Source organism: Sinocyclocheilus grahami, unplaced genomic scaffold (genome assembly GCF_001515645.1).
Source record: "Sinocyclocheilus grahami isolate Dianchi unplaced genomic scaffold, SAMN03320097.WGS_v1.1 scaffold67.1, whole genome shotgun sequence".
Lineage (NCBI taxonomy): Eukaryota > Metazoa > Chordata > Actinopteri > Cypriniformes > Cyprinidae > Sinocyclocheilus > Sinocyclocheilus grahami.
In genome coordinates, this window is record NW_015505246.1 from 581,304 (window position 1) to 603,713 (window position 22,410).

The 22,410-nt window shown below is 37.2% G+C and overlaps 1 protein-coding gene across 1 annotated transcript in view; it reads left to right on the forward strand.

The window, feature by feature from the left end:
* The window catches only part of dip2bb (disco-interacting protein 2 homolog Bb), a 47,521-nt gene extending 28,201 nt beyond the window's left edge, over positions 1–19,320 (forward strand). The window contains exons 10-40 of the mRNA XM_016272090.1: positions 1,269–1,460; positions 1,545–1,742; positions 1,858–1,949; positions 2,829–2,939; positions 3,048–3,171; positions 3,275–3,384; positions 3,464–3,566; positions 3,690–3,851; positions 4,771–4,942; positions 5,683–5,801; positions 8,130–8,266; positions 8,412–8,492; positions 8,585–8,712; positions 9,058–9,172; positions 10,993–11,194; positions 11,317–11,429; positions 11,554–11,577; positions 11,710–11,790; positions 11,900–12,023; positions 13,532–13,653; positions 13,789–13,900; positions 14,249–14,358; positions 14,680–14,810; positions 14,974–15,142; positions 15,365–15,535; positions 15,937–15,998; positions 16,312–16,369; positions 16,446–16,520; positions 16,865–17,039; positions 17,227–17,350; positions 17,438–19,320. Coding sequence (XP_016127576.1) covers positions 1,269–1,460; positions 1,545–1,742; positions 1,858–1,949; positions 2,829–2,939; positions 3,048–3,171; positions 3,275–3,384; positions 3,464–3,566; positions 3,690–3,851; positions 4,771–4,942; positions 5,683–5,801; positions 8,130–8,266; positions 8,412–8,492; positions 8,585–8,712; positions 9,058–9,172; positions 10,993–11,194; positions 11,317–11,429; positions 11,554–11,577; positions 11,710–11,790; positions 11,900–12,023; positions 13,532–13,653; positions 13,789–13,900; positions 14,249–14,358; positions 14,680–14,810; positions 14,974–15,142; positions 15,365–15,535; positions 15,937–15,998; positions 16,312–16,369; positions 16,446–16,520; positions 16,865–17,039; positions 17,227–17,350; positions 17,438–17,690 — 3,950 coding nt within the window. The 3' untranslated portion in view covers positions 17,691–19,320. The remainder of the gene's footprint in view (positions 1–1,268; positions 1,461–1,544; positions 1,743–1,857; positions 1,950–2,828; positions 2,940–3,047; positions 3,172–3,274; positions 3,385–3,463; positions 3,567–3,689; positions 3,852–4,770; positions 4,943–5,682; positions 5,802–8,129; positions 8,267–8,411; positions 8,493–8,584; positions 8,713–9,057; positions 9,173–10,992; positions 11,195–11,316; positions 11,430–11,553; positions 11,578–11,709; positions 11,791–11,899; positions 12,024–13,531; positions 13,654–13,788; positions 13,901–14,248; positions 14,359–14,679; positions 14,811–14,973; positions 15,143–15,364; positions 15,536–15,936; positions 15,999–16,311; positions 16,370–16,445; positions 16,521–16,864; positions 17,040–17,226; positions 17,351–17,437) is intronic.
* The last annotated feature ends 3,090 nt before the right edge of the window (positions 19,321–22,410 follow it).

The window sequence follows — 22,410 nt, forward strand, 5'->3', positions numbered from 1 at the left end:
GTGTGTGTGTGTGTGTGTGTGTGTGTGCAGGGGGAAAAAAAAGAGTACTAGAGAAAGAGATAAATAGAGAAACACTTATTTGTAGTGTGCTACATTAGACATACTGTACATACTCTGAAAATATATGTCAACCTTTAAGCGCCTTTTCATAACTTTCTTTTCATGCCTCTCAGAGTTTTGTGTTAACATCTCAGTAGGGACATTTCAATAAGTCTTTATGAATGCTGTGTTTGATTGCTTCATTAATCACATCCCGTTTCTTTTTTCTTTTCCACCTTTTATCCACTTGTGTCATGTTGCTTTTCTCTGTCAGTGAGAAGAGTAGGCAGAGGTAATAATTGGTCATAGACATGTCCTGGCTGACTTTAAAACTGTGTGTTTGTGCTTGTGTACTATATATACTGTATGTTACACAGAGGAAATGTGAACCCAAGTGAAACCCTGCACTTCTTTAGGAAAATATAAACAATAGTAGATAAGTCATCCCTGCTTCTCTGCTTACATGTGGTTTTACTCAGTCCTGATCTTTCACAACACATCAAGGCTGCTTTGCAAGTGAACTAGTATGATATTTAAAGAAATAGTGTAAATTCTTCCAGTATTTACTCACCCAAAAAATCCCCATAAATGAATCATAAAATAATTTCTTTCAACTTTTGTACTATATTACAAAGTCCTTTAATATTTTTATATAGAAAAATACAAAAATATCACAGTAAAAATGTAAGAATACACTACCGTTCAAAAGTTTTGTTTTAGCAAAGATTTATTTGAATGTTTTAAAGTTTCTTATGCTCACCAAGTTTGAACTTATTTGAAAAAATATACAGTAAAACAGTGATATTGTGAAATATTAGTACAATTGAAAATGACTGTTTTCTATTTTTTTATATACAGTATTATACAATGTAATTTATTCCTGTGATGACAAAGCTGAATTTTCAGCAGTCATTACTCCAGTCTTTAGTGTCGCATGATCCTTCAGAAATCATTCTAATATTCTGATTTGACTTTTTTTTTAATTTAATTTAAAATAGTTTTTTTTTGTATCACAGTAAAACTCTTTATTATCAGAATTCAATAAAAATTTTACTGAACCCAAACTTTGGAACAGTGGTGTATATAATTTTACATATATTGATTTTGTACAGATATTTAATTTGATCTGTAAGTCATTGTGTATCTTGGCATCTTTGGACCAGAACTGATGATACCACAGTTCAGGAGAGTGTAATAGATGTATATATACATTAGTATTCCCAGGTCAGTTGAAAGCACGCGTGAGTGTGTGTTTGTTCGTCTGTCTCATCCCACCCTGCCTGACCCCAATCCTGGTGTAGGTGTTCCAGTGTCCAGTCGTGTATCCCCAAAGATTCAGCAGCGGCTCAACACGCTAAAACGACCCAAACGCCCACCACTCAGTGAGTTCTTCATGGATGACCAAGAGGAGATTGTAGAAGGTACGTGAATGAATTAAAAAAACATCAAACACACTTGGTAAGAAAGCTGCAGTAATGTGGATCAGCGTATTTCTTCTTCCACAGTTCCTCAGGTAGATCCTAACGCCCCGAAGCCAGAAGGCCGGCAGATAATCCCGGTGAAGGGGGAGCCGTTGGGAGTGGTCAGTAACTGGCCTCCTGCTCTTCAGGCAGCATTAGCTCGATGGGGTGCCACACAAGGCAAGAGCCCCGCCCTCACAGCTCTGGATATCACAGGAAAACCACTTTATACGCTTACGTATGGTAAGACTGAGCAAGGTCGCCTGCAAAACACTTACCTTGATTGAAAGCAGATGCTGGAATTGCCAAGAAAGGTGTAAGGGCTTTAAAAACTGAGTGATTGGTGTGTGATTGACAGGGAAACTGTGGAGTCGTAGTGTAAAGCTGGCCTACACTCTCCTCAACAAGCTGGGAACCAAAAATGAGCAGATCCTCAAACCAGGAGACCGGGTAAAATAAATATAGCTTAATAATATAATAATTTATTAGTAATAAAATATTAATATAATTTAGATGTGTGCATACTTTTTTTTTTTGTGCACTTATTTTAGAATTATTTATATGCTACTATAGTATTTATTGATCTAATAAATTACATTTTATTTTTCTATTTTCAGTTTTCATTTTAATTTTTGTTTTAGTAATTTTGTTATATGGTTTTATCATTTTTATTATTTTATTTTAAAAAAAATTCATTTAGCCTTACTTTATTTTTATTTGAATTTAAAACTTAATTTTATGTTAGTAGACATAATGTTAATGAATATTTAACATAGATTTCTAATATTTATATTTTATTTTATTTCGGCTTTATTTAAATGTTTTTTAAAAAAATATATTTTTAGTTTTAGTTTTCTGATTCCTCTTTGCAGCCAAAAATGACTGAATTCGCTGTGGCTTTTCTCAAAAATGGTCGTTTTCGTGCTGTTTTGTAGTGAAAACCCAGCAAAAATCATGATGTAATTAGTGTCAGTGACAATAATAGTACAATTACTTGTAAATCCTTTTCAAGTTTTTACAAATAAACAATTATATTGTCTATTGTGTAATATTTCTTTTGCATTATCATTATCGCATTGCTAGAATTACATTCCCACTCTCAAGTTACCATTGCTTTGTGGGAAAATTGTGGAAATAAGTGAAATATTCAAGTTGCTGCAAATAATACGGTATTTGCTTTATTTTGGATTAAATTCTGCAATCGCAGAATCGTGAAATCTTGGAGGGACTAGCTATGAGCAGCATATATTGTTAGAAGTAACGTTTATTTAAAAAAATGCTGCCATTTCATTATAATTATTTGTAAACAATGTCTTTTTATTGATCCAGGTAGCGTTGGTGTATCCAAACAGTGACCCTGGTATGTTCTGGGTTGCGTTTTATGGCTGTTTGTTGGCTGAAGTCATTCCTGTGCCCATCGAGGTTCCACTATCCCGAAAGGTAGTCACACATTTACCAATAATATATTATAAATAGCTTTCAAATCTAAATAGAGTGCCAGCAATTCATACTGGTATTGTGGTTGAAGTTATTTCTATGTGTTTGCAGGATGCTGGGAGCAGCCAGGTTGGTTTTTTGTTAGGTAGCTGTGGGGTGGGTCTGGCTTTGACCAGTGAGATCTGTTTGAAGGGTTTACCCAAGACCCCCACTGGAGAAATATTGCAGTTTAAAGGTCAGAGAATTCACATGCAAATTAATTATCCATTTCCTTTCAAAAGCCAGTCAGTGATGGTAATTTTTTATAACAGATCTAATACTATTTGGGTTTCTGATAGGCTGGCCCAGGTTAAAGTGGGTAGTGACGGACTCCAAATACCTCACAAAGCCTTCGAAAGACTGGCAGCCTCACATACCAACAGCCAACACAGACACGGCATACATAGAGGTAAGATCATGTGCATGCTTTATGTGTTTCTGTGTGTGTATGGTTGTTGAATTGGTGTAAATATTCTTCTCTCTTGTAGTATAAGGCCAGTAAGGAGGGCACAGTGATGGGTGTTGCGGTTTCAAAAGTTGCCACGTTAACACATTGCCAGGCTCTCACTCAGGCCTGTAACTACTGTGAGGGTGAGTGATGCTGTTGCTATGGAAACACCATCCTTTTGTTGCAGCTACACTAAACCAAAAAACTAGCTATGCAGCTTTATGCCCTGCTCGTTTGGAGATGTAACGAAATATGTCTGCATTCAGGTGAAACGCTGGTGAATGTTTTGGACTTTAAGAAGGACATGGGTTTGTGGCATGGAGTTCTCACGGTGAGTGACAAAAATGTCTCATCAATGCTGCTACTACAGATTTTTTCAGAATCAAGGTGTGTTGATCTGCCTACTGCAGATGCAATAACTGAAACTGGTGAGATTATAATTGGATGAATTCCCTAACCCTAACCTAGAAGAAATACATATTTAAATGCCCCACCCCCAGCCAAAAAGTGTAATATAATATACAGTGGGGCAAAAAAGTATTTAGTCAGCCACCAATTGTGCAAGTTCTCCCACTTAAAAAGATGAGAGAGGCCTGTAATTTTCATCATAGGTATACCTCAACTATGAGAGACAAAATGAGAAAAAAAATCCAGAAAATCACATTGTAGGATTTTTAAAGAATTAATTGGTAAATTCCTCGGTAAAATAAGTATTTGGTCACCTACAAACAAGCAAGATTTCTGGCTCTCACAGACCTGTAACTTCTTCTTTAAGAGGCTCCTCTGTCCTCCACTCGTTACCTGTATTAATGGCATCTGTTTGAACTCGTTATCAGTATAAAAGACACCTGTCCACAACCTCAAACAGTCACACTCCAAACTCCACCATGGCCAAGACCAAAGAGCTGTCAATGAGATGAAATTTTGTTATTGACCAAATACTTGTTTTCCACCATAATTTGCAAATAAATTCTTTAAAAATCCTACAATGTGATTTTCTGGATTTTTTTTTTCTCATTTTTTCTCTCATAGTTGAGGTATACCTATGATGAAAATTACAGGCCTCTCTCATCTTTTTAAGTGGGAGAACTTGCACAATTGGTGGCTGACTAAATACTTTTTTTCCCCACTGTATGTGTGTATTTTTTTAATTATTATTTTTGTTATTTTAGAAAATAATGACAAAAACAATAATGAAAATGGACAATATTTCCAGATCTGTCAGGTGTTCTAATAATTTTGGCCACCACTGTGTGTGTGTGTGTGTGTGTGTGTATGTATATATATAAATATATTGTTGCGGGGTGAATGAGAACACGGACTCTGTACTGGTCGAAAGAGCCCCAGAGGGTGATATATTTGCCCACACACTGATCACACGTGCTCTGATGAATGGTGCTCAGTGCCCAGTGCCCATCTCAGCGTGGTGCAGATCCCTCGCCCAGGGTGCCTTCGGAGTCTGTGAACAAGGAGAACCAAGCATTAATGTCGCCTGGAGATCCGGGGTGCCTTCCTCCTGGTGTCTCTTCTCCTGGCTTTTAAGGCCAGCGGGAACGAGCTCCAGGTGCGCCACTCATCACGCACAGGTGTTGTGCGTCAGTGATCAGTGTGGCAGCGGCGTTTCCAGAGCAACGCTAATCTGGACTCGGGATACTCGCCACAATATATATATATATATATATATATACAGAGCTGGATAGATTACTTACAAATTGTTGTTGTTAGCTACTGATTCTAAATTAAATTACAAAAATATTAATTAATAATGTAGTCCATTACATTACACATTTTAGATAATATAATCAGACTATATTTTGATTAATTTTAGATTACTTTTATACTTGTACCATATTCATGTTAAATTGCAAAGAAAATATATTCCATTTGATGTTATTAACAACATAAAGTGAATTAAGCATTACATTATTTCAAGGTTTCCCAAAGTGGTGTTTGTGAAGGAACTGCAGGGGGTTTGTGTGTTTAATGAAAAGCTAATTATTAATTAAGTCATGAAAATGTAAAATAAAAATAAATCATTTTAAAATAACATCAATTAAAATGACACTTATACAATTTTTTTATATTTTGTTTATCTGCATGTCATGTAGGCACTTTATAAAAGAACATTTAAAAGCTTTTTAATTCTAATATTGCTATTGTTTAAAAATATGTTATCAAGTAATCAATAAAAATGTAACTGTAGTCTGATTGCAAGTATTTTAAAATATAATTTAATCTAATTATAAGTACTTAATTTAGGAATCTGATTACGAAATCCAGATTACATGCTGGGCTGAGCCATGGGGTCATTAGGGTCAACACTGAAGACAAAAACTCTGCTCTCACCGTCCAGGATGTGGGACACGTCATGCCTGGAGGTGTGTGTGCTACTAATGCTAATTTTATATACCACCGATCAAACCGATCAAAAGTTTGGAATAATTAAGTTTTTTTTTAAATGTTTTTGAAAGAAGTTTCTTATGCTCACCAGGGATTTGGATAAAATCATGTTGTGAAATATTATTAAAAGACCTGTTTTCTATTTTAATATATTTTAAAATGTAATTTATTGCTGTTATGGCAAAGCTGGATTTTCAGCAGCCATCACTCCAGTCTTCAGTGTCACATGATCCTTCAGAAATCATTCTAAAATGCTGATTTGGTGCTCATACTACTTATTATTGTCAGTGTTGAAAACAGTTTTTGCTGCTTAAACATTTTGTAGAAACTATGATACACTAGCATTCAGAAGTTTGGTCTATGTAAGATTATATAGATAATTAACTTTTTTTCAACAAAGAATATATTGTATGTATAATATTTTTTCACAAAAATATTAAGCAGTAAAAAGAGTTTTTATCATTGATAATAATGAGAACCTTTATTAATATTTGATCATCAATAATAATTGATGTTAATAATAAAACTCTGCTCTCACCGTCCAGGATGTGGGACACGTCATGCCTGGAGGTGTGTGTGCTACTAATGCTAATATTATATACCACCGATCAAACCGATCAAAAGTTTGGAATAATTAAGGTTTTTTTAAAATGTTTTTGAAAGAAGTTTCTTATGATGTTGCTAAAAAGAACATTATTTTGTGTATTTGGTGTAATGAAATGTGTTTATGCGGTTTAAGGTTAAAAAAACACATTATTTTTATCCTATCCTATCCTATGTATCCTCAACAACCAGCACGGATCAGCTCTAGGCATGATGAAGCGGATATCGTCCTCTTTTGGAAGGCCAAACAAAGTAGTTTCGCTTTCACAACGAAACACACGGCGGGCTTGAGTGAGCGGAGGCCGGGGGCTAGAGTGAGTGGTGGCTGGAGTGAGCGGCTTGCGGCAACCACATGTGACGACCCCGGGCTGGACTCCGCTTCGTCCACGGTGAAAGCCGAGCCACAGCACGAAGTTGATGTGCTATTGACTTCAGGAGGAAAAAGACACAACTTACCCCTGTCTGTATAACTGGCTGTAATGTGGAGGTTGAGTTCTGTCATTGGACAGGATCTGGTCCCTCTGGAGGTGGTTGCTGAGAAGAGAATGATGCACAAATTGCTAGTCATTATGGATAACACCACTCACCCTCTAAATGACATTCTTGTTGCATTAAGGAGTAATTTTAGTTGGAGACTGATCTTGCCTCAATAGTGAACGGTATAGAAGGTCTTTTGTACCTACTGCAGTTAGACTGTATAACACATCTCTCGGATGCAGAGGCACCTTTGAACTTCTAGTGAGCTATAGATAGTTACATTTATTTTATATCTTTACCTGTATACCTTATTTTATCCTAAAATCTGAAGGGAAATTACCTGTTTTACCTGTATTTATTATTATCTATTGTATTTATTTTGTGTTGTATGGTTTATGTTTTGGCTGCTCATGCAAACCAATTTCCCTGCGGGGATTAATAAAGTTTATCCTATCCTATCCTATGTATCCTCAACAACCAGCACGGATCAGCTCTAGGCATGATGAAGCGGATATCGTCCTCTTTTGGAAGGCCAAACAAAGTAGTTTCGCTTTCACAACGAAAAACATGGCAACAACAATACTACAGCGAGAATCAAAGTTACGCCTTCTTTCTTTGCGTGAACATTTGGGCGACGTTATGCAAATCTTCCCACATCGTGACGTAGATATGTGGGGGCGTGTTAGAACGAGCCATTTTAGGTAGGCGTGGTTAACTCTTAACTTTTATAAAGAATATCTCTTTGGATTTGAGACTTTAGTATTTGCAACTTTACAGATCTTCTTAATGCACCAAGAGCTTGTAACACTTCAAAGAGAAAGGAAAAATAAAAATCGCATCATATGACCCCATCATATGAGCAATAAAACAGCATGTTAGATAGATTTTTGAAGGATCAAAATATTTAAAATTATAATATTTCACAGTATTACTGCTTCTACTGTTTTTGATTAAATAAGTGCAGAGATGTCTTTCAAAAACATTTAAAAAATATATATTTTTTTTAAAACTTCGTAGTGTCATTGAATCGTATGTGTGTGATTTGCATTGTCCACACATACAAAATATAATCATGGTATTACTGTAGATTTATAGAGCTATGGTATTCTCACTCACATTTCTTTCAGAGAAAAATCCAGTTCATAATACCATGTTATCCAAGTTTAAATATGTTTGTCAAGCACGCATGAAGTTAGCATGTGTGTTTGTGTTTGTGTGTGTTTTAGCATTGATGTGCATTGTGAAGCCGGATGGGCCGCCCATGCTGTGTAAAACGGATGAGATTGGAGAGATCGTCGTGAACTCTCGTGCTGGTGGAAACATGTACTACGGCCTGCATGGTGTCACTAAAAACACCTTTGAGGTATGATGATCAATTAAACACTCACATACACAGACAATGTTGTAACTTTGCACGGAATTACACACCATAAATATATTTCTGATGGAATAATGCTGCAGTTTTGATGTGTATGTGAATGTTGTGTTGTTTGTTTGAAATCTCGCAGGTGATCCCAGTCAATGCTAGTGGCACTCCTATAGGTGAAATCCCATTTGTGCGGTCAGGATTACTGGGGTTTGTTGGACCGGTAAGAGTGTGAAAAAAGGAAAACAAGAGAGGGACAGTGCATTTTTTTTCATGTGAATAAAATCTGTTTTCCCCCCTCTCTTCCTTCAACAGGGTAGTTTGATATTTGTGGTGGGTAAGAATGAGGGCTTGCTAATGGTTAGTGGCCGTCGTCACAATGCTGATGATCTAGTAGCGACGGCACTAGCGGTGGAACCAGTCAAAACTGTGTACAGAGGAAGGTGAGGGTCCCCCCTTAAATATGGAGAGAGAACAATGTCAAGTCAAGTCAAGTCACCTTTATTTATATAGCGCTTTTAACAATACAGATTGTGACAAAGCAACTGAACAGCATTAATTAGGAAAATAGTGTCAATAATGCAAAATGACAATAGTAAACACTCATTTTTCAGTTAAAGACAGTTCATCATTGAATTCAGTGATGTCAACATCCAGCTCAGTTTAAATAATATCTTTGCAATTATGTCAACGATAACGCTGGAAATGAAGTGTCCAGTTTATCAATGTAGTCTTACAATTTATTTTAGTGAGAAGATATTAATCTGAAGTGTGTGTGTGTTTTGTAGGATTGCGGTGTTCTCAGTGACTGTGTTCTATGATGAGAGGATAGTGATCGTAGCAGAGCAGAGGCCTGATGCCAGTGAAGAAGACAGCTTCCAGTGGATGAGTCGGGTTCTACAGGTGCAGACAAATTTATAGCAGGGATTTTAAATTAATTGTTTTATACTAATACTAAATCTGATCGGATGTCGGTGCCAATAGCCTCATGGGCAGCTCGCCAACAGCACGCTGACTATGGGCATCCCGTGTTTGAATCCCTACCTTTTCTGATCCCGCCCCATCTCTCTCTCCCACTTCGCTTCCTGTCAGATCTAAACTGTCCTATAATAAATAAAGTCAAAAATGCCAAAAATAAATGTAAAAAAAAAAAGAAATCTGATCGGATCTACCATGTTAATTCCATGGTACGAAAGGCAGTATATGTATACACATCTGTGACTGTACTGCCAATATGTGCTATTTTTTGGTGGAAAAATGGTTTGTGATAATTATTAAATATTGCTAATTATTTAATGAATATTTAATGCTGATGTATTATTTAAAGGTATTATATCAAAATCCATGTTGTTATGGTTAACTAAAACGATTACAAATCATTTTCATTTATTGAAATAAAGCTGAAATAAATAAAAATTACTAAAAAGGATAGTTCACCCAAAAATGGTGAGTAATTACCCCATTAATTACTCACCCTCATTTCGTTCCAAACCCGTAATCTTTGGAACACAAATTAAGATATTTTTGATGAAATCCGAGAGCTTTCTGACCCTCCATAAACAGCAACACAACTGAAAGTTTCCCAGGCCCAGAAACGTAGTTTATGGAGAGTCAGAGAGCACTCAGATTTAATCACAAATATCTTAATTTGTGTTCCGAAGATGAACGAAGGTCTTACTGTAACGGAGGGAACACAGGAAGCATGCGGATCCATCTGCAAGGCTTTATTCACAAGAGACGTGGTCAAAAACAGGCATAGGTCAGACAATGGCAAACAGGTATATTGATGGCAAGGCAAGAGGGATAATCCAGGTACAAGGCAAAGGTCCAGGCAGGGGCGAACGGTATCCAATTGGGCGAGACTCGATGGATAATCCAGGTACACAGGCAGTGATCAGAACACGGGGAAACAGACAAGGCAAGACAATGAAAACAAGGTAAACAAAACACTAGGCTCAGTAATGCAGCTATCGCTAGATGAGTGATAAACGCAGAACAATACACGAGACTAAAACAGAAAACACAGAATGGCACGGTAAGGCAGCTAACACTTGGGGAGTGAAAAATGCAGAACAATACACGGCAATCTGAACAGGAACCGAGAGAGTGTTAAATAGAGTGAGTAATGGCTCTCAGGTGAGCGTGTTATAGTGACGGCTGTGTGATCAGTGAATCCAGCTGTGTAAGTGCAATGGATGATGGGAGCTGTAGTCCAGAGTGACATGCAACAGTCTGTGTAGTGTGAGAGTCAATGTAATGGTAGAATGACCTCTAGTAGCAATCGGCCGGAAGGCCAAGGACCGGATTCGTGACACTTACGGGTTTGGAATGACATGAGGCCGAGTAATTAATGACAGAATTTTCATTTTTGCGTGAACTATCCCTTTAAACCTACAGTAAACTGAAAATATAAAAATAATAAGATCATTCAAAATATTAGTCATTATTATGATAGTATATAAATAATACTGAAATAACACTGTTTTTAATTAGCTTGATCTAGTTATGCCAATCAGGTTAATGCATTTACATTGAATATAGTTGCATTTTAATTAAGGCAGCAGTTTACCATGGTTAAAGTAAAATCACAACAGTGTCCTATTACTGCTTGTATAAATGTTAAGTCATTGTTTAGTTTAACACACATACGTTTGACAATCTTTTATATATGATGCATTTATTTGTTTGTTTGATGGTTTTTGTGTATTGTTTCACAACTGTAGGCAATTGACAGTATTCATCAGGTGGGATTGTATTGTCTTGCACTGGTTCCTGCCAACACCCTGCCCAAAACTCCCCTAGGAGGCATTCACATCTCAGACACCAAGCAACTCTTCCTGGAGGGAGCGCTGCACCCCTGCAACATCCTCATGTGCCCCCACACCTGCGTCACCAACATGCCCAAACCACGTCAAAAACAACCAGGTGTGTATGCAGGGGTTAAATAGAGATCTTAGAGGTGAGGGAAGCCTAAAATCTAGAGGTGAAAATCTGATGCATGTGATGTTTTCTCAGAGTGTTCTGTCCTGTTATTATGTATTTCATAGTCGGTGTTGGCCCTGCCTCCATCATGGTGGGTAATTTGGTTGCTGGGAAAAGAATTGCACAGGCTGCAGGCAGAGATCTGGGACTCATAGAGGACCAAGACCTGGTCAGGAAGGTAAACGGAGACTTATTGTGTATTGTGCCCATGCAACTGGAAGTAAATAATGCAAACAGTATCATTTGAAGCAGTTTATTTGAAATGCATTGTGTGGTATTTTAATGCTTTCGTATGGATGCAGCTGTGCATGTGGCCTACAATGATGGTAAGCATTGTGATCATTATGGCACAATCACATGCATGACACGACTTTTGGCATGATATGATTATTTAATGTTTTATTGATGTTATTTGTTTGATGTTATTGATGAGGACCTGTCTATCTTGTCTTTCTTAGCATCAATTCCTTACAGAGGCTTTACAGTGGAGAGCTCAAACCGATCCTGACCATACGCTTTATGTACTTTTGAATGCGAAGGTAAAAAAAATACACACAAAAAACAGAGTGGAAGGACTACACTTGATCAAATCCTTACTTAGAATGTCTAGATTTGCTGGCCAATAATGTGCTCTCTCTCTCTGTCTAGGGAGTGGTAGTATGTACGGCTACATGTGTTCAGCTTCATAAAAGAGCAGAGAAGATTGCAGCTGCTCTCATGGAGAGAAGTGGTATTAACATCGGAGAGAATGTGGTGCTTTTGTATCCACCAGGTAAATCACACATACTTTGTCCTTTTATAGCAGTTAAAAAACTATATTGGAGTAAACCACAAACAAATGGTTAATTGAAGAAAAGTACTCTATCTTATTTCACATGTGAAGAGGATGTTTTCATATAGGTGCCTTAAAGGGGTCAAGAACTGCCTTTTTTGTTTTTTGGTACTGTTCTCTGAGGTCCACTTATAATGTTTTTAAGAGTTTTACATCAAAAACCATAATTTAGAAGTAATAGGCTAGTTTCTGTCCTGTTTTTAACCCCCTCATCAGAACGCTCTGTTTGAATGGTGGATTGTAGACTTGGAAGTAAACACCCATTGCTGTGTTTGGCTAATAGTTGTGTATGTTTGACAGCGTACATTCATTCCTCATAGATGGACACTACTGTGATTTAGGTAAATACGCATAAATAGCTCAATACATATCATACAATCTGTAATAAGAGAAAAAGCAATAGTGACCACGTAATGAAAACAGTTACTCTTACCCTTGTGTGATTCGACATGACTGTCGGATCCATTATAGTCGGCACAGCATCGTCTTTTAGTTTAAATCGTTTTGAAAATCCCGTGTCGAATTGTGCCTTGTTTGAAAAGGAATCTGCTATGAAATGAAGTGAACAAAGGACAGAGTTCTTACTGACGCAGTCTGGATCTTCATTAAAAATAAAGTTCATCCACTCTTTCCTAACGTTGGGATCAGAAGGAAGGAAAACAAAGACTGATTTTCCACAACTTGGTACTGCACAGCGTCTTGTTGTCTTTGGAGTCATCTTTATCATTTAGTTTCTGCGTAGATCTGTGTTTCCCCTCTGTTTATTTACACTACATGCACAAATCGGTGGGCAGGGCTAAACAGGCAGTGATGTAGAAGCGGACCCTGATGTTCTTCGGTGGAGGCAGTGCTTATCCACACTATTACCTTATAGTAATAGCACATTCCAGAACCTGTTGTTTTGGCAGACTGGCTTCAATATTTGCTGTTTTTAGACTGAAACTTATAGAATGTTTTTATAGTACAGTGAGATCTTATATGCCAAAAGATCAAGGGAACTTTGGTTTCTCAGTTCATGACCCCTTTAAAGGGGCACTAAAACGATTAAAATTAAAAATAAATAAATAAATAAAGCTGAAATCTAAATATTAGATTATTAGAAAACTTCAACAAAATTAGAAACGTTGTCTTGACAAGCAACTGAAATAAGTTGAAGTCCTAAATTCTTAGAACTATAACTGAAAAAAATTAAAGCTAAATAAAAACACATAACAAAATTACTAAACCAAACTAAAAATTTAAATGAAAACTCAAAATGTAAACATAAAAGCTAAAATATGAATTAATAATATAATTGTTTATGAAGAAATAATACTAAAAAACACTGGTAAAACTGGTCTTTAATTCTAAAGGTCAGTCCAGGAGAAAATGATCATTTAAAAATAATTTAATGATTTTTTACACAATTAAAAATGTTGCCTTGCATTTGAATTTTTTTGTGTGTGCAGGTATAGATCTGATCGCAGCATTTTATGGCTGTTTGTATGCTGGTTGTATTCCTGTCACCGTGAGGCCTCCACACCCACAGAACCTCTCTGCCACTCTGCCCACTGTCCGCATGATCATTGATGTAAGTCTGTGTGTTTGCATCTGTTGAACACCTTGATTTGGTTGCGTTTTCTTTTAACTGCTTGGTAGTGAAGGCTCTTCAGCTGCCAGACTCTTACATTGTTCACTTTTCTTGCATCTCTCCTGGTTTCCTCAGGTCAGCAAGGCTGCTTGCATTCTCACTACTCAGGTTTTAACCAAGATTCTCAGATCTAAAGAAGCAGCAACTACAGTAAACATAAAAACATGGCCCATCATAATAGACACAGGTAACACACACCAGTCAGTTTTCAATACAGCTGTTGTGCAGAACATACTGTACATTGCTTGTATAATAATAGGTTCAAGTCATGTGACATGACATGATATGATATGATATGATACGATACAATATGATATTATATGAGAATTTAGCATATACACTTTCATTGAAACAACTTTGAGTTTTGTGTAACAGCTTGACTAATAATAGACTCATCACCACAATACAGTCAATTTAAGCACTTACAAGTCTCCATGTTACATAAAATAACAACATAAACTTCCCGTCCAGAAACACGCAAAGCAAGCAAGTTTAGAAATATATCTATAATTAACATGTCCATAATTTTCCCCAGATGACTTGCCTCGCAAACGACCTCCCACAATCTACAAACCGCCCAATGCTGAGATGATCGCCTATCTGGATTTCAGTGTCTCAACCACAGGCATGCTGACAGGAGTGAAGGTGAGAGATCTTTCATAATTCATAATAAGATATGTTTCATAATTATTTTTAGCAGGGTCATTGAATAACTGACCAATCAGAGATGTTTCAAATGGATGGGATGTTGTTAATACACAGTGGTGTCCTGAAACCTAAAACCACTATTGAAAATGTTTCTATTTTGCTATTTTCTCTTTTAAAATCGCAAACCATTTTATTTTAAATAATATTTACTGATTTGACAGTGTTATCTTAGATGTTTTGGACCCCACTGTAGCAAATATCTCCCTCTTAGTTGTACTGTACATTTGAAACTCCCCTCTCTGATTGGTTGTCTATCAGATCTCTCATGCGGCTGTGAGCGCTCTCTGTCGCTCTATAAAGCTGCAGTGTGAGCTGTACTCCTCTCGCCAGATCACCATCTGCCTCGACCCCTACTGTGGACTTGGATTTGTGCTCTGGTGCCTTGCGAGGTAACAGATGGATACACACAAACAGTCACATACAAATGACTCATACTAAGATAAAAATGACTCACAGCTTTGTGTCATCTCATGCAATGGCTTGTTCTCTTCAGAATGGATATGAATATGTTTTGAAGGTATTATAAACCTGAAATGTGCCTGTGTTTTACAGTGTATATTCAGGTCATCAGTCCATCTTGATCCCTCCTATGGAGCTGGAGAGCTCGCTGACCCTGTGGCTAGGCACGCTCAGTCAGTACCGCATCAGAGACACCTTCTGCTCCTATTCAGTCATGGAGCTCTGCACCAAGGGCCTAGGTGGACAGACAGACATGCTGAAGGTACGCTCAACTGCATATTTACACACCATTAAAGGCACAGTTCACCCAAAATGACAATTCTACCATCAATTGCTCACCCTCTTGTCGTTCCAATCCTGTATGGCTTTCTTTCATAGATCCATGGACTCAAAAGATCCATACAATCATGGATTCAAAAGATCCATGAAATTTTTTTTTTTTTATCACGTTCTTCTAATGTTCTTTGTGTCCATCTGACTTCAGGCACGTGGTGTGAACCTGTCATGTGTGAGGAGCTGTGTGGTGGTTGCTGAGGAGCGTCCACGCTTGGCTCTCACACATTCCTTCTCCAAGCTGTTCAAAGATCTTGGACTCTCCATGCGGGCTGTCAGCACTGCTTTTGGGTCAAGAGTTAACCTGGCCATCTGCCTACAGGTAAATTATCTGAACTCAGCAAATTGATTTTCCTTTGCACCTGCTGTAGGCAACAATATACACTCTTCTTACTGATCCATCATCTCTGTTACCAATAAATGCCCCTGTTGAAAAAACCAGCATATGCTGGTTAGGTATGTTTTGAAGCATGGCTGCTGGTTTGAGCTGGTTTAAGCTGGTCCTTAGCTGGTCATGAGCTGGTCCTAAGCAATTAGCTCCTGCTCAGGACCAGCACATGACCAGCTTAAACCAGCTCAAACCAGCAGCCATGCTTCAAAACATACCTAACCGGCATATGCTGGATTTTTCAACAGGGGCATTGGTGGGAGGTTGTGGATATGTGATGTTAATATTTGATGTGCAGCTGATCTGTATGTTTGGTGGGTTTGTATTTTTCACAGGGTACCACAGGGCCAGACCCCTCAACTGTTTATGTGGACATGAAGTCCCTCCGGCATGACCGGTAAGATAAGGACAAACACATATAAACACACACAAAACAAACAGTGTTTAAATACTAAAAGTTAAGTGTGAAATATCACTTTTTGGCCAAACTGAATTGTGTTTGGTGCCATTAAAAGAGCAGAAATCACAGTTTTTGTGAAGTTTTTCACAGTTTTAAATAGTGCAGAATTCTATCAATTATGAGACCGGGTTTTGTCAAATATGAAAAAAGCTCCAGAGCTGCTGGTTCCTCCCGGCTCTTAGTGATTATGTCATGTAATAAACACTCTTTCTCCTTGTACAACACTGATGATGGTGTTTCTGTGTTATAGGGTGAGGTTAGTAGAGCGAGGAGCGCCACAGTCACTTCCTCTTGTGGAGTCTGGAACAGTAAGCACATTTCCACTGTTGGATCAGGCATAAATTAAATTGAAAATAGTGTTAATGCCTTTTCTCCCTCTTTTAGATTCTTCCTGGGGTGAGGGTGATCATAGTCAATCCAGAAACTAGAGGACCGCTAGGGGACTCTCACCTGGGAGAGGTGCGTTTACATAGGAGAATAATAATTGGGTGTTTCTTTAGCTTTGTGCTTTTTTTTAGAAAATGAACTACCTTATAACACACTTCCAATCATTCTAATATTATTTTATTTGTATACTAACAATCATAAGAGAATAATTTTTGGAATACAGTGATTCCTTTGTCTTGCTAAGGCTGATTTTTAAATAGTAATAATAATAAATAAGAATAATTTGGCTAATAATTTGAGAAATCTACAGTTTGACTGGAAATAATACAAGATAAGTGATATTTACCTGGATTTTTTCTTTGTCCATCAAAAAAGATTAGATTTCTTATCCAGTAATACACTTCTTTCTTTCCTAGATTTGGGTAAACAGTCCCCACAATGCAACAGGATACTACACTATATACGGAGAGGAAAATCTGCAGGCTGACCACTTCAACACTAAGCTGAGTTTTGGAGATCCTCAAACACTCTGGGCCAGAACTGGATACCTGGGCTTTGTCAAGAGAACTGAACTCACAGACTCCAGTGGAGGTGAGAGAGAGAAATAAAAATGGATGAATTAATGGCAATTTTAATGCATACCAAAATAGTTTTAGATTTGAAAAGATTTCAAATAAAAAAGTTGTAAAATGAATGAATATATTCCTAGATTCTGAACTGTTTATGGGTCTCTAATAAAAAACACATGCATTCTTGTAAAAATGTTCTTGCTTGCTAGATCGTCATGACGCCCTGTTTGTGGTGGGCTCTCTGGATGAGACTTTAGAATTGAGAGGTTTGCGATATCATCCAATTGACATCGAGACCAGCGTATCACGTGCCCATCGCAGCATTGGTGAAAGGTAAAGTCCCAATGTCACACTCTTTGCATAATTTTCATTGTGCAATCATGCTGTCCATTACCTCTTATTTGTTTTTCCCCTCTGCAGTGCCGTGTTCACCTGGACAAATCTGCTGGTGGTGGTGGCTGAACTCTGCGGGTCCGAGCAGGACGCTTTAGACCTGGTTCCTCTGGTAACCAATGTAGTTTTAGAGGAGCACCATCTGATTGTGGGTGTAGTGGTTATCGTTGACCCAGGGGTCATTCCCATAAACTCCAGAGGAGAAAAGCAGCGAATGCACTTGAGAGACTCCTTCCTGGCAGATCAGCTGGACCCCATATACGTAGCGTACAACATGTGAGTTGAGTCATGGGTGATACAAAGGCTTACCAGAAAGGTGCTATGGAGCCTGGCCTCACAACTGGGATTGGGTCCTTATACAGACAGACTTGACCCTGTTTTTTCAGGGATAAGGTGTTATTGAACAAAAATTACAAATGTGTGAGATGACTGTTTTGGAGAAGGGATATTATAATAGAATTTCCCTTTTGCTCACTCCCTTCTCCCCCAGAACACCACCCCCTTCAGCAAAATGCCACTTACTGTCTGTCCAGTTCTTGGTCATGATTTAAATTTACTTGAATTGCATAGCTGTTTTTTTCTACTCAAATGCACTCCTATTCTAGTACTGTCTAGCTAGTAATTTTCTTTTAATTAAAATGAGCTTAAAGCCTCAGTTTGTAAGTTTTCACCTGGGTTGTTCGATTCCAGAATTGTTGATTCTGATTCCAAGTTTTTGGAATCAATGGAATCGATTCCAGGAGTCAATTCTCAGAATAAGTATAAAAGGGAGACAAAGTGAATTCTCAAAAAGTGCAATATAAACTGTAATTTATACGATTATGATCACTAGAATGAATGATAGGAGATCTTGATGGATGGATGAGCTACAAAAGACATGAGTCGAGGAATTATGTAGATTTAGCAATATAAATTCTGTATCTTAAATTAGTGTTGTTACAACTTTCTTGGGATGTGTATTAGTGTGCTAATCAAGTTAATGAACAGACTAGGACACCATGCCTCTGAATCCCAACAGCAAAGAATGGAAGATTAGTTTCTTTTAGGATATAGCATTAAATGATTCTGAATATATACACAGAATTGATCTGCAACCCAGCTTATTAATGGTGCTGTGTGTTACAGGGTTTTAAAATGAAACATTTTTGGACAGCATTGGGGTAATAGGGGTATTGATACTCCCCTGGTCATTTGTCATTCATCAGATGCTTTTGTCCAAAGCAGCTAATAGTATACTTATGACACAGGGACAGTCCCTCCAGAGCAACCTGGGGTTAAGTGCCTTTCTCAAGGGCAGTATTGATTATAGGACATTTCTGTAACGCTCTGGTTCATAGAATGCCCTTACCCAGGTTAAAACCCACAGTTTCATCCACCATCTTTTTGGTTAAAACACAAATGTGCTACAGAGACTGCAGCCTTCAGCTCATTTTGCTCTGTTTGCTGTCTGTTCTGGAACCATTTAGCAGTTTAAATCTTACCACTGGGGCTTTAACGAAATTTCAGATATGGAGCTATTCTGGTTACAAACGTACATATTTTAATTTGTTTTAGTTTTACAGTACACAATCTACAGCTGTACTAGAAAAATTGCAATGTAATACCCAAAAGTATATAACTTTCTTTTTTTTTATTCTTTTAGTTTTGCAATTATATATTACACTGAAAAACTTAATTCCCTCAACCCCACAAGTTCAGCATGAGGATAATCATCACTGTTATTTTTCATTATCCTTTATGCACTTTATTAGATAAATGCAGATACATTCTGTAACATGGATTATTAATATCTGTCAACAAGGGCATATGTGTAGTATTATATAAATACTTGCATTACTGAGTAGCATATGACTTACACAAAAATGCGCAGGCACATAAAAAAAACACATTTTTGGGGCTTAAAGGGTTAGTTCACCCAAAAATGAAAATTCTGTCATTAATTACTCACCCTCGTGTCGTTTCAAACCCGTAAGACCTTCGTTCATCTTCGGAACACAAATTAAGATATTTTTGATGGAATCTGAGAGCTGTCTGACCCTGCATAGACAGCAACCAACTGAAATGTTCCCAAGTCCAGAAACGTAGCAAGGAGATCTGTAAAATAATCCATGTGACATCAGTGGTTCATCCGCAATTTTGGAGAATATCCGCTGAACGTAAACAACGTCACACGGATACGCTGTTTCCGTTCAGATCAAATCACAACAACGTAGGAAACAGATCCGCATACGTTGTTTACGTCCAGCGGATATTCTCCAAAATGGCACAAGGGTGATGCGGAGGAGACGAATTGTTGAAAAGTTTCCGTTCAGATCAAATCACAACAACGTAGGAAACAGATCCGCATACGTTGTTTACGTCCAGCGGATATTCTCCAAAATGGCACAAGGGTGATGCGGAGGAGACGAATTGTGGAAAAAAGTTGTTGTTTTTTTCTTTTGCGCACAAAAAGTCTTCTCGTAGCTTCGTATAATTGCGGATGAATCACTGATGTCACATGGATTATTTTACAGATCTCCTTGCTACGTTTCTGGACTTGGGAACATTTCAGTTGTACTGCTGTCTATGCAGGGTCAGACAGCTCTCAGATTCCATCGAAAATATCTTAATTTGGGTTCCGAAGATGAACGACGTTCTTACGGGTTTGAAACGACATGAGGGTGAGTAATTAATGACAGAATTTTCATTTTGGGGTGAACTAACCCTTTAATGCCCAGTCTAACCTCAGTACCTACATTTACAAATCACACATTCCTTGAGTTTACTTTTTAACATAAAACAGTAAGACAAGAACATTCACCAACTGCTAACCTCATCATCACACACTAAGCCCAAACCAAACACCAACTGAGGAACGTAAAGCTCTATTTTTGCTCTCATCTAAAGGTGCTTATAAACATCAGGACAAGCCATTTAAACCTCTGAATGGCAAAAAAAAGGAATTCAGGCATCTGTACAATAAAATAAAACAACTGTAAAATAACAAAACTCTGTACAAGCAAGCCCCTCGTGAACACCTAACTGTACAAAGGCATCGATTTTACATGTTTGGCAAAGGATCTTTAAAAGACAGTTGCGGTCTGCTGTACGATAGACATTTTTACTAGGAATGACTAACTTCTTGTAAACCATAAATAATTGTAAATTATTGCTTGTGTACAGATGGGAAATTCTACTGTACTGTAAGTTAGTTGCTGTATTCTGTCGGATTTTTGGATTAATATTAACTACTGTCATTGACATCCCTTCGTAGCTGAGCGGGGGTCTGAAGTTGAAGGCTTCTTATAAATAGCTTGCTCTGTTTCTGTTTTTTCTTTTCTGGTTGATCAGAAATGTGATGGGTTGAAGTCTGTCTGTCATGCATTTCTATTTAGAATTCAGATTCAGAAATTCTACAGTATGTACAAATCTTTAAGATGTAAGCATGATAAAGTCAAGCACTGTGGGGGCTTGAAAGACTATTTTCAGAGTCCTTACACAACTGATCACTACAGTATGTTAGCCTGACCTCATTCTGGGGTTGTATATGTATGCGTATGTATGGCCACCGCGTTGAAAGGTCATTTGTTTGCTGATGAGTTCCACAATACCTTTTCCCAAATAAGAGACACTGTCATGAAATGTTTTCTCTATTCTCACTGTCATTAATGGCATCAGAGCTGAGCTTATGTGATGAAAGCACAAGCGAGTGAATGAGCTTTTTACATGGGGCATTCAGGGAAATAGTGCTTTCCAGGATGGAGAGGATATTCATTTATAAATATTCACTTTCCTGTTTTGCAATGATTTTGTTCTTTAATAATTCAAATAATTTATTTGTCATTTACATAAGTGTTAACCAAGTCTTAATATGGACAAGAAACAAAACAAAGCAGAAAATTAGACAAAGTCGGTTCAGTTAATTGATAATCTGTTATGCCAGCTAAGTGCTGGAACAAAAAGAAATGTTTGACACACTATGCAACCAGCTGCAGTTACAAAGGACACATCCGGCAAAGCAACGTACACACTTAACCACTATACAAGAAATAAAAAAATACAGATTATTTGCTTGCTATAAAATGGGAACATGCAACAGTAACTTGCCTTTTTTTGTTTAGACAATGCATATTACTTTTCTGTGTTGATTAAAACTTCTGCAATTCTCTGCTTCTGCAAAATAGCATTTTTAATTACAAGATTGAGAGAACACATTCCAATTATAAGAATCGGATACGATTTCTTTTAGTCATTCATGGATATAAAAGAAAGTCATGATTATGCAAGCAAGCATTTTCCTGTTGGTTCACATCTTTCTTTTTTGTACATTGGTTATTGTAACTGTTTTATACTCCAATGAAAACCACGAAAAAATAATAAAAGGCTTTTATTTTGCATCTCTGAAGTTTGTTTTTTATAACTATCTATCTATCTATTTTTCTATCTATCTGACCTTTTGGTGAAAGTGGCCTACACAATGCTTTAATATCACAGCTTTTTGGAGAAAAAAGTTTATTTCTCAGTAAAATATGTGTCATAAAATTATTAATTATACAATTATTTAATTTTATAGATAACTGCACTGCGTTTTCTTATTATTTTATTAAGGAATGAAAGTTTCAAACAGATTGAAACAGTTAATAGCTGCCATGTACAGGTTCCTTCAAAAATGCAATATTAAAATTAACTACATTTTTTCCCCAAAAACAAATTCAACATCATAGCTGGGGCTGTATAACAGGAACATTATATTGTTAAGAATTTCTCCATGAAACTTAATAGGGTTTCATTTTTTTGTTCTTAATAATATGAAGAATTCGTGCAGCGACTCCACTTCGAGTACAAATAATGTACATTTTGAAATACAGTTTGCACATCTTTGTTTGTGAATATAGTATTTGCCAAGCAGAATATAGAAATTCATAAAATTGCAGTGGTTTCATTCAAGTCCCCAGACCCCCTTTACGTTTCAGTGATATTGACCAATCACAAAGCTTAATACAGATTTACGTAACACGTCC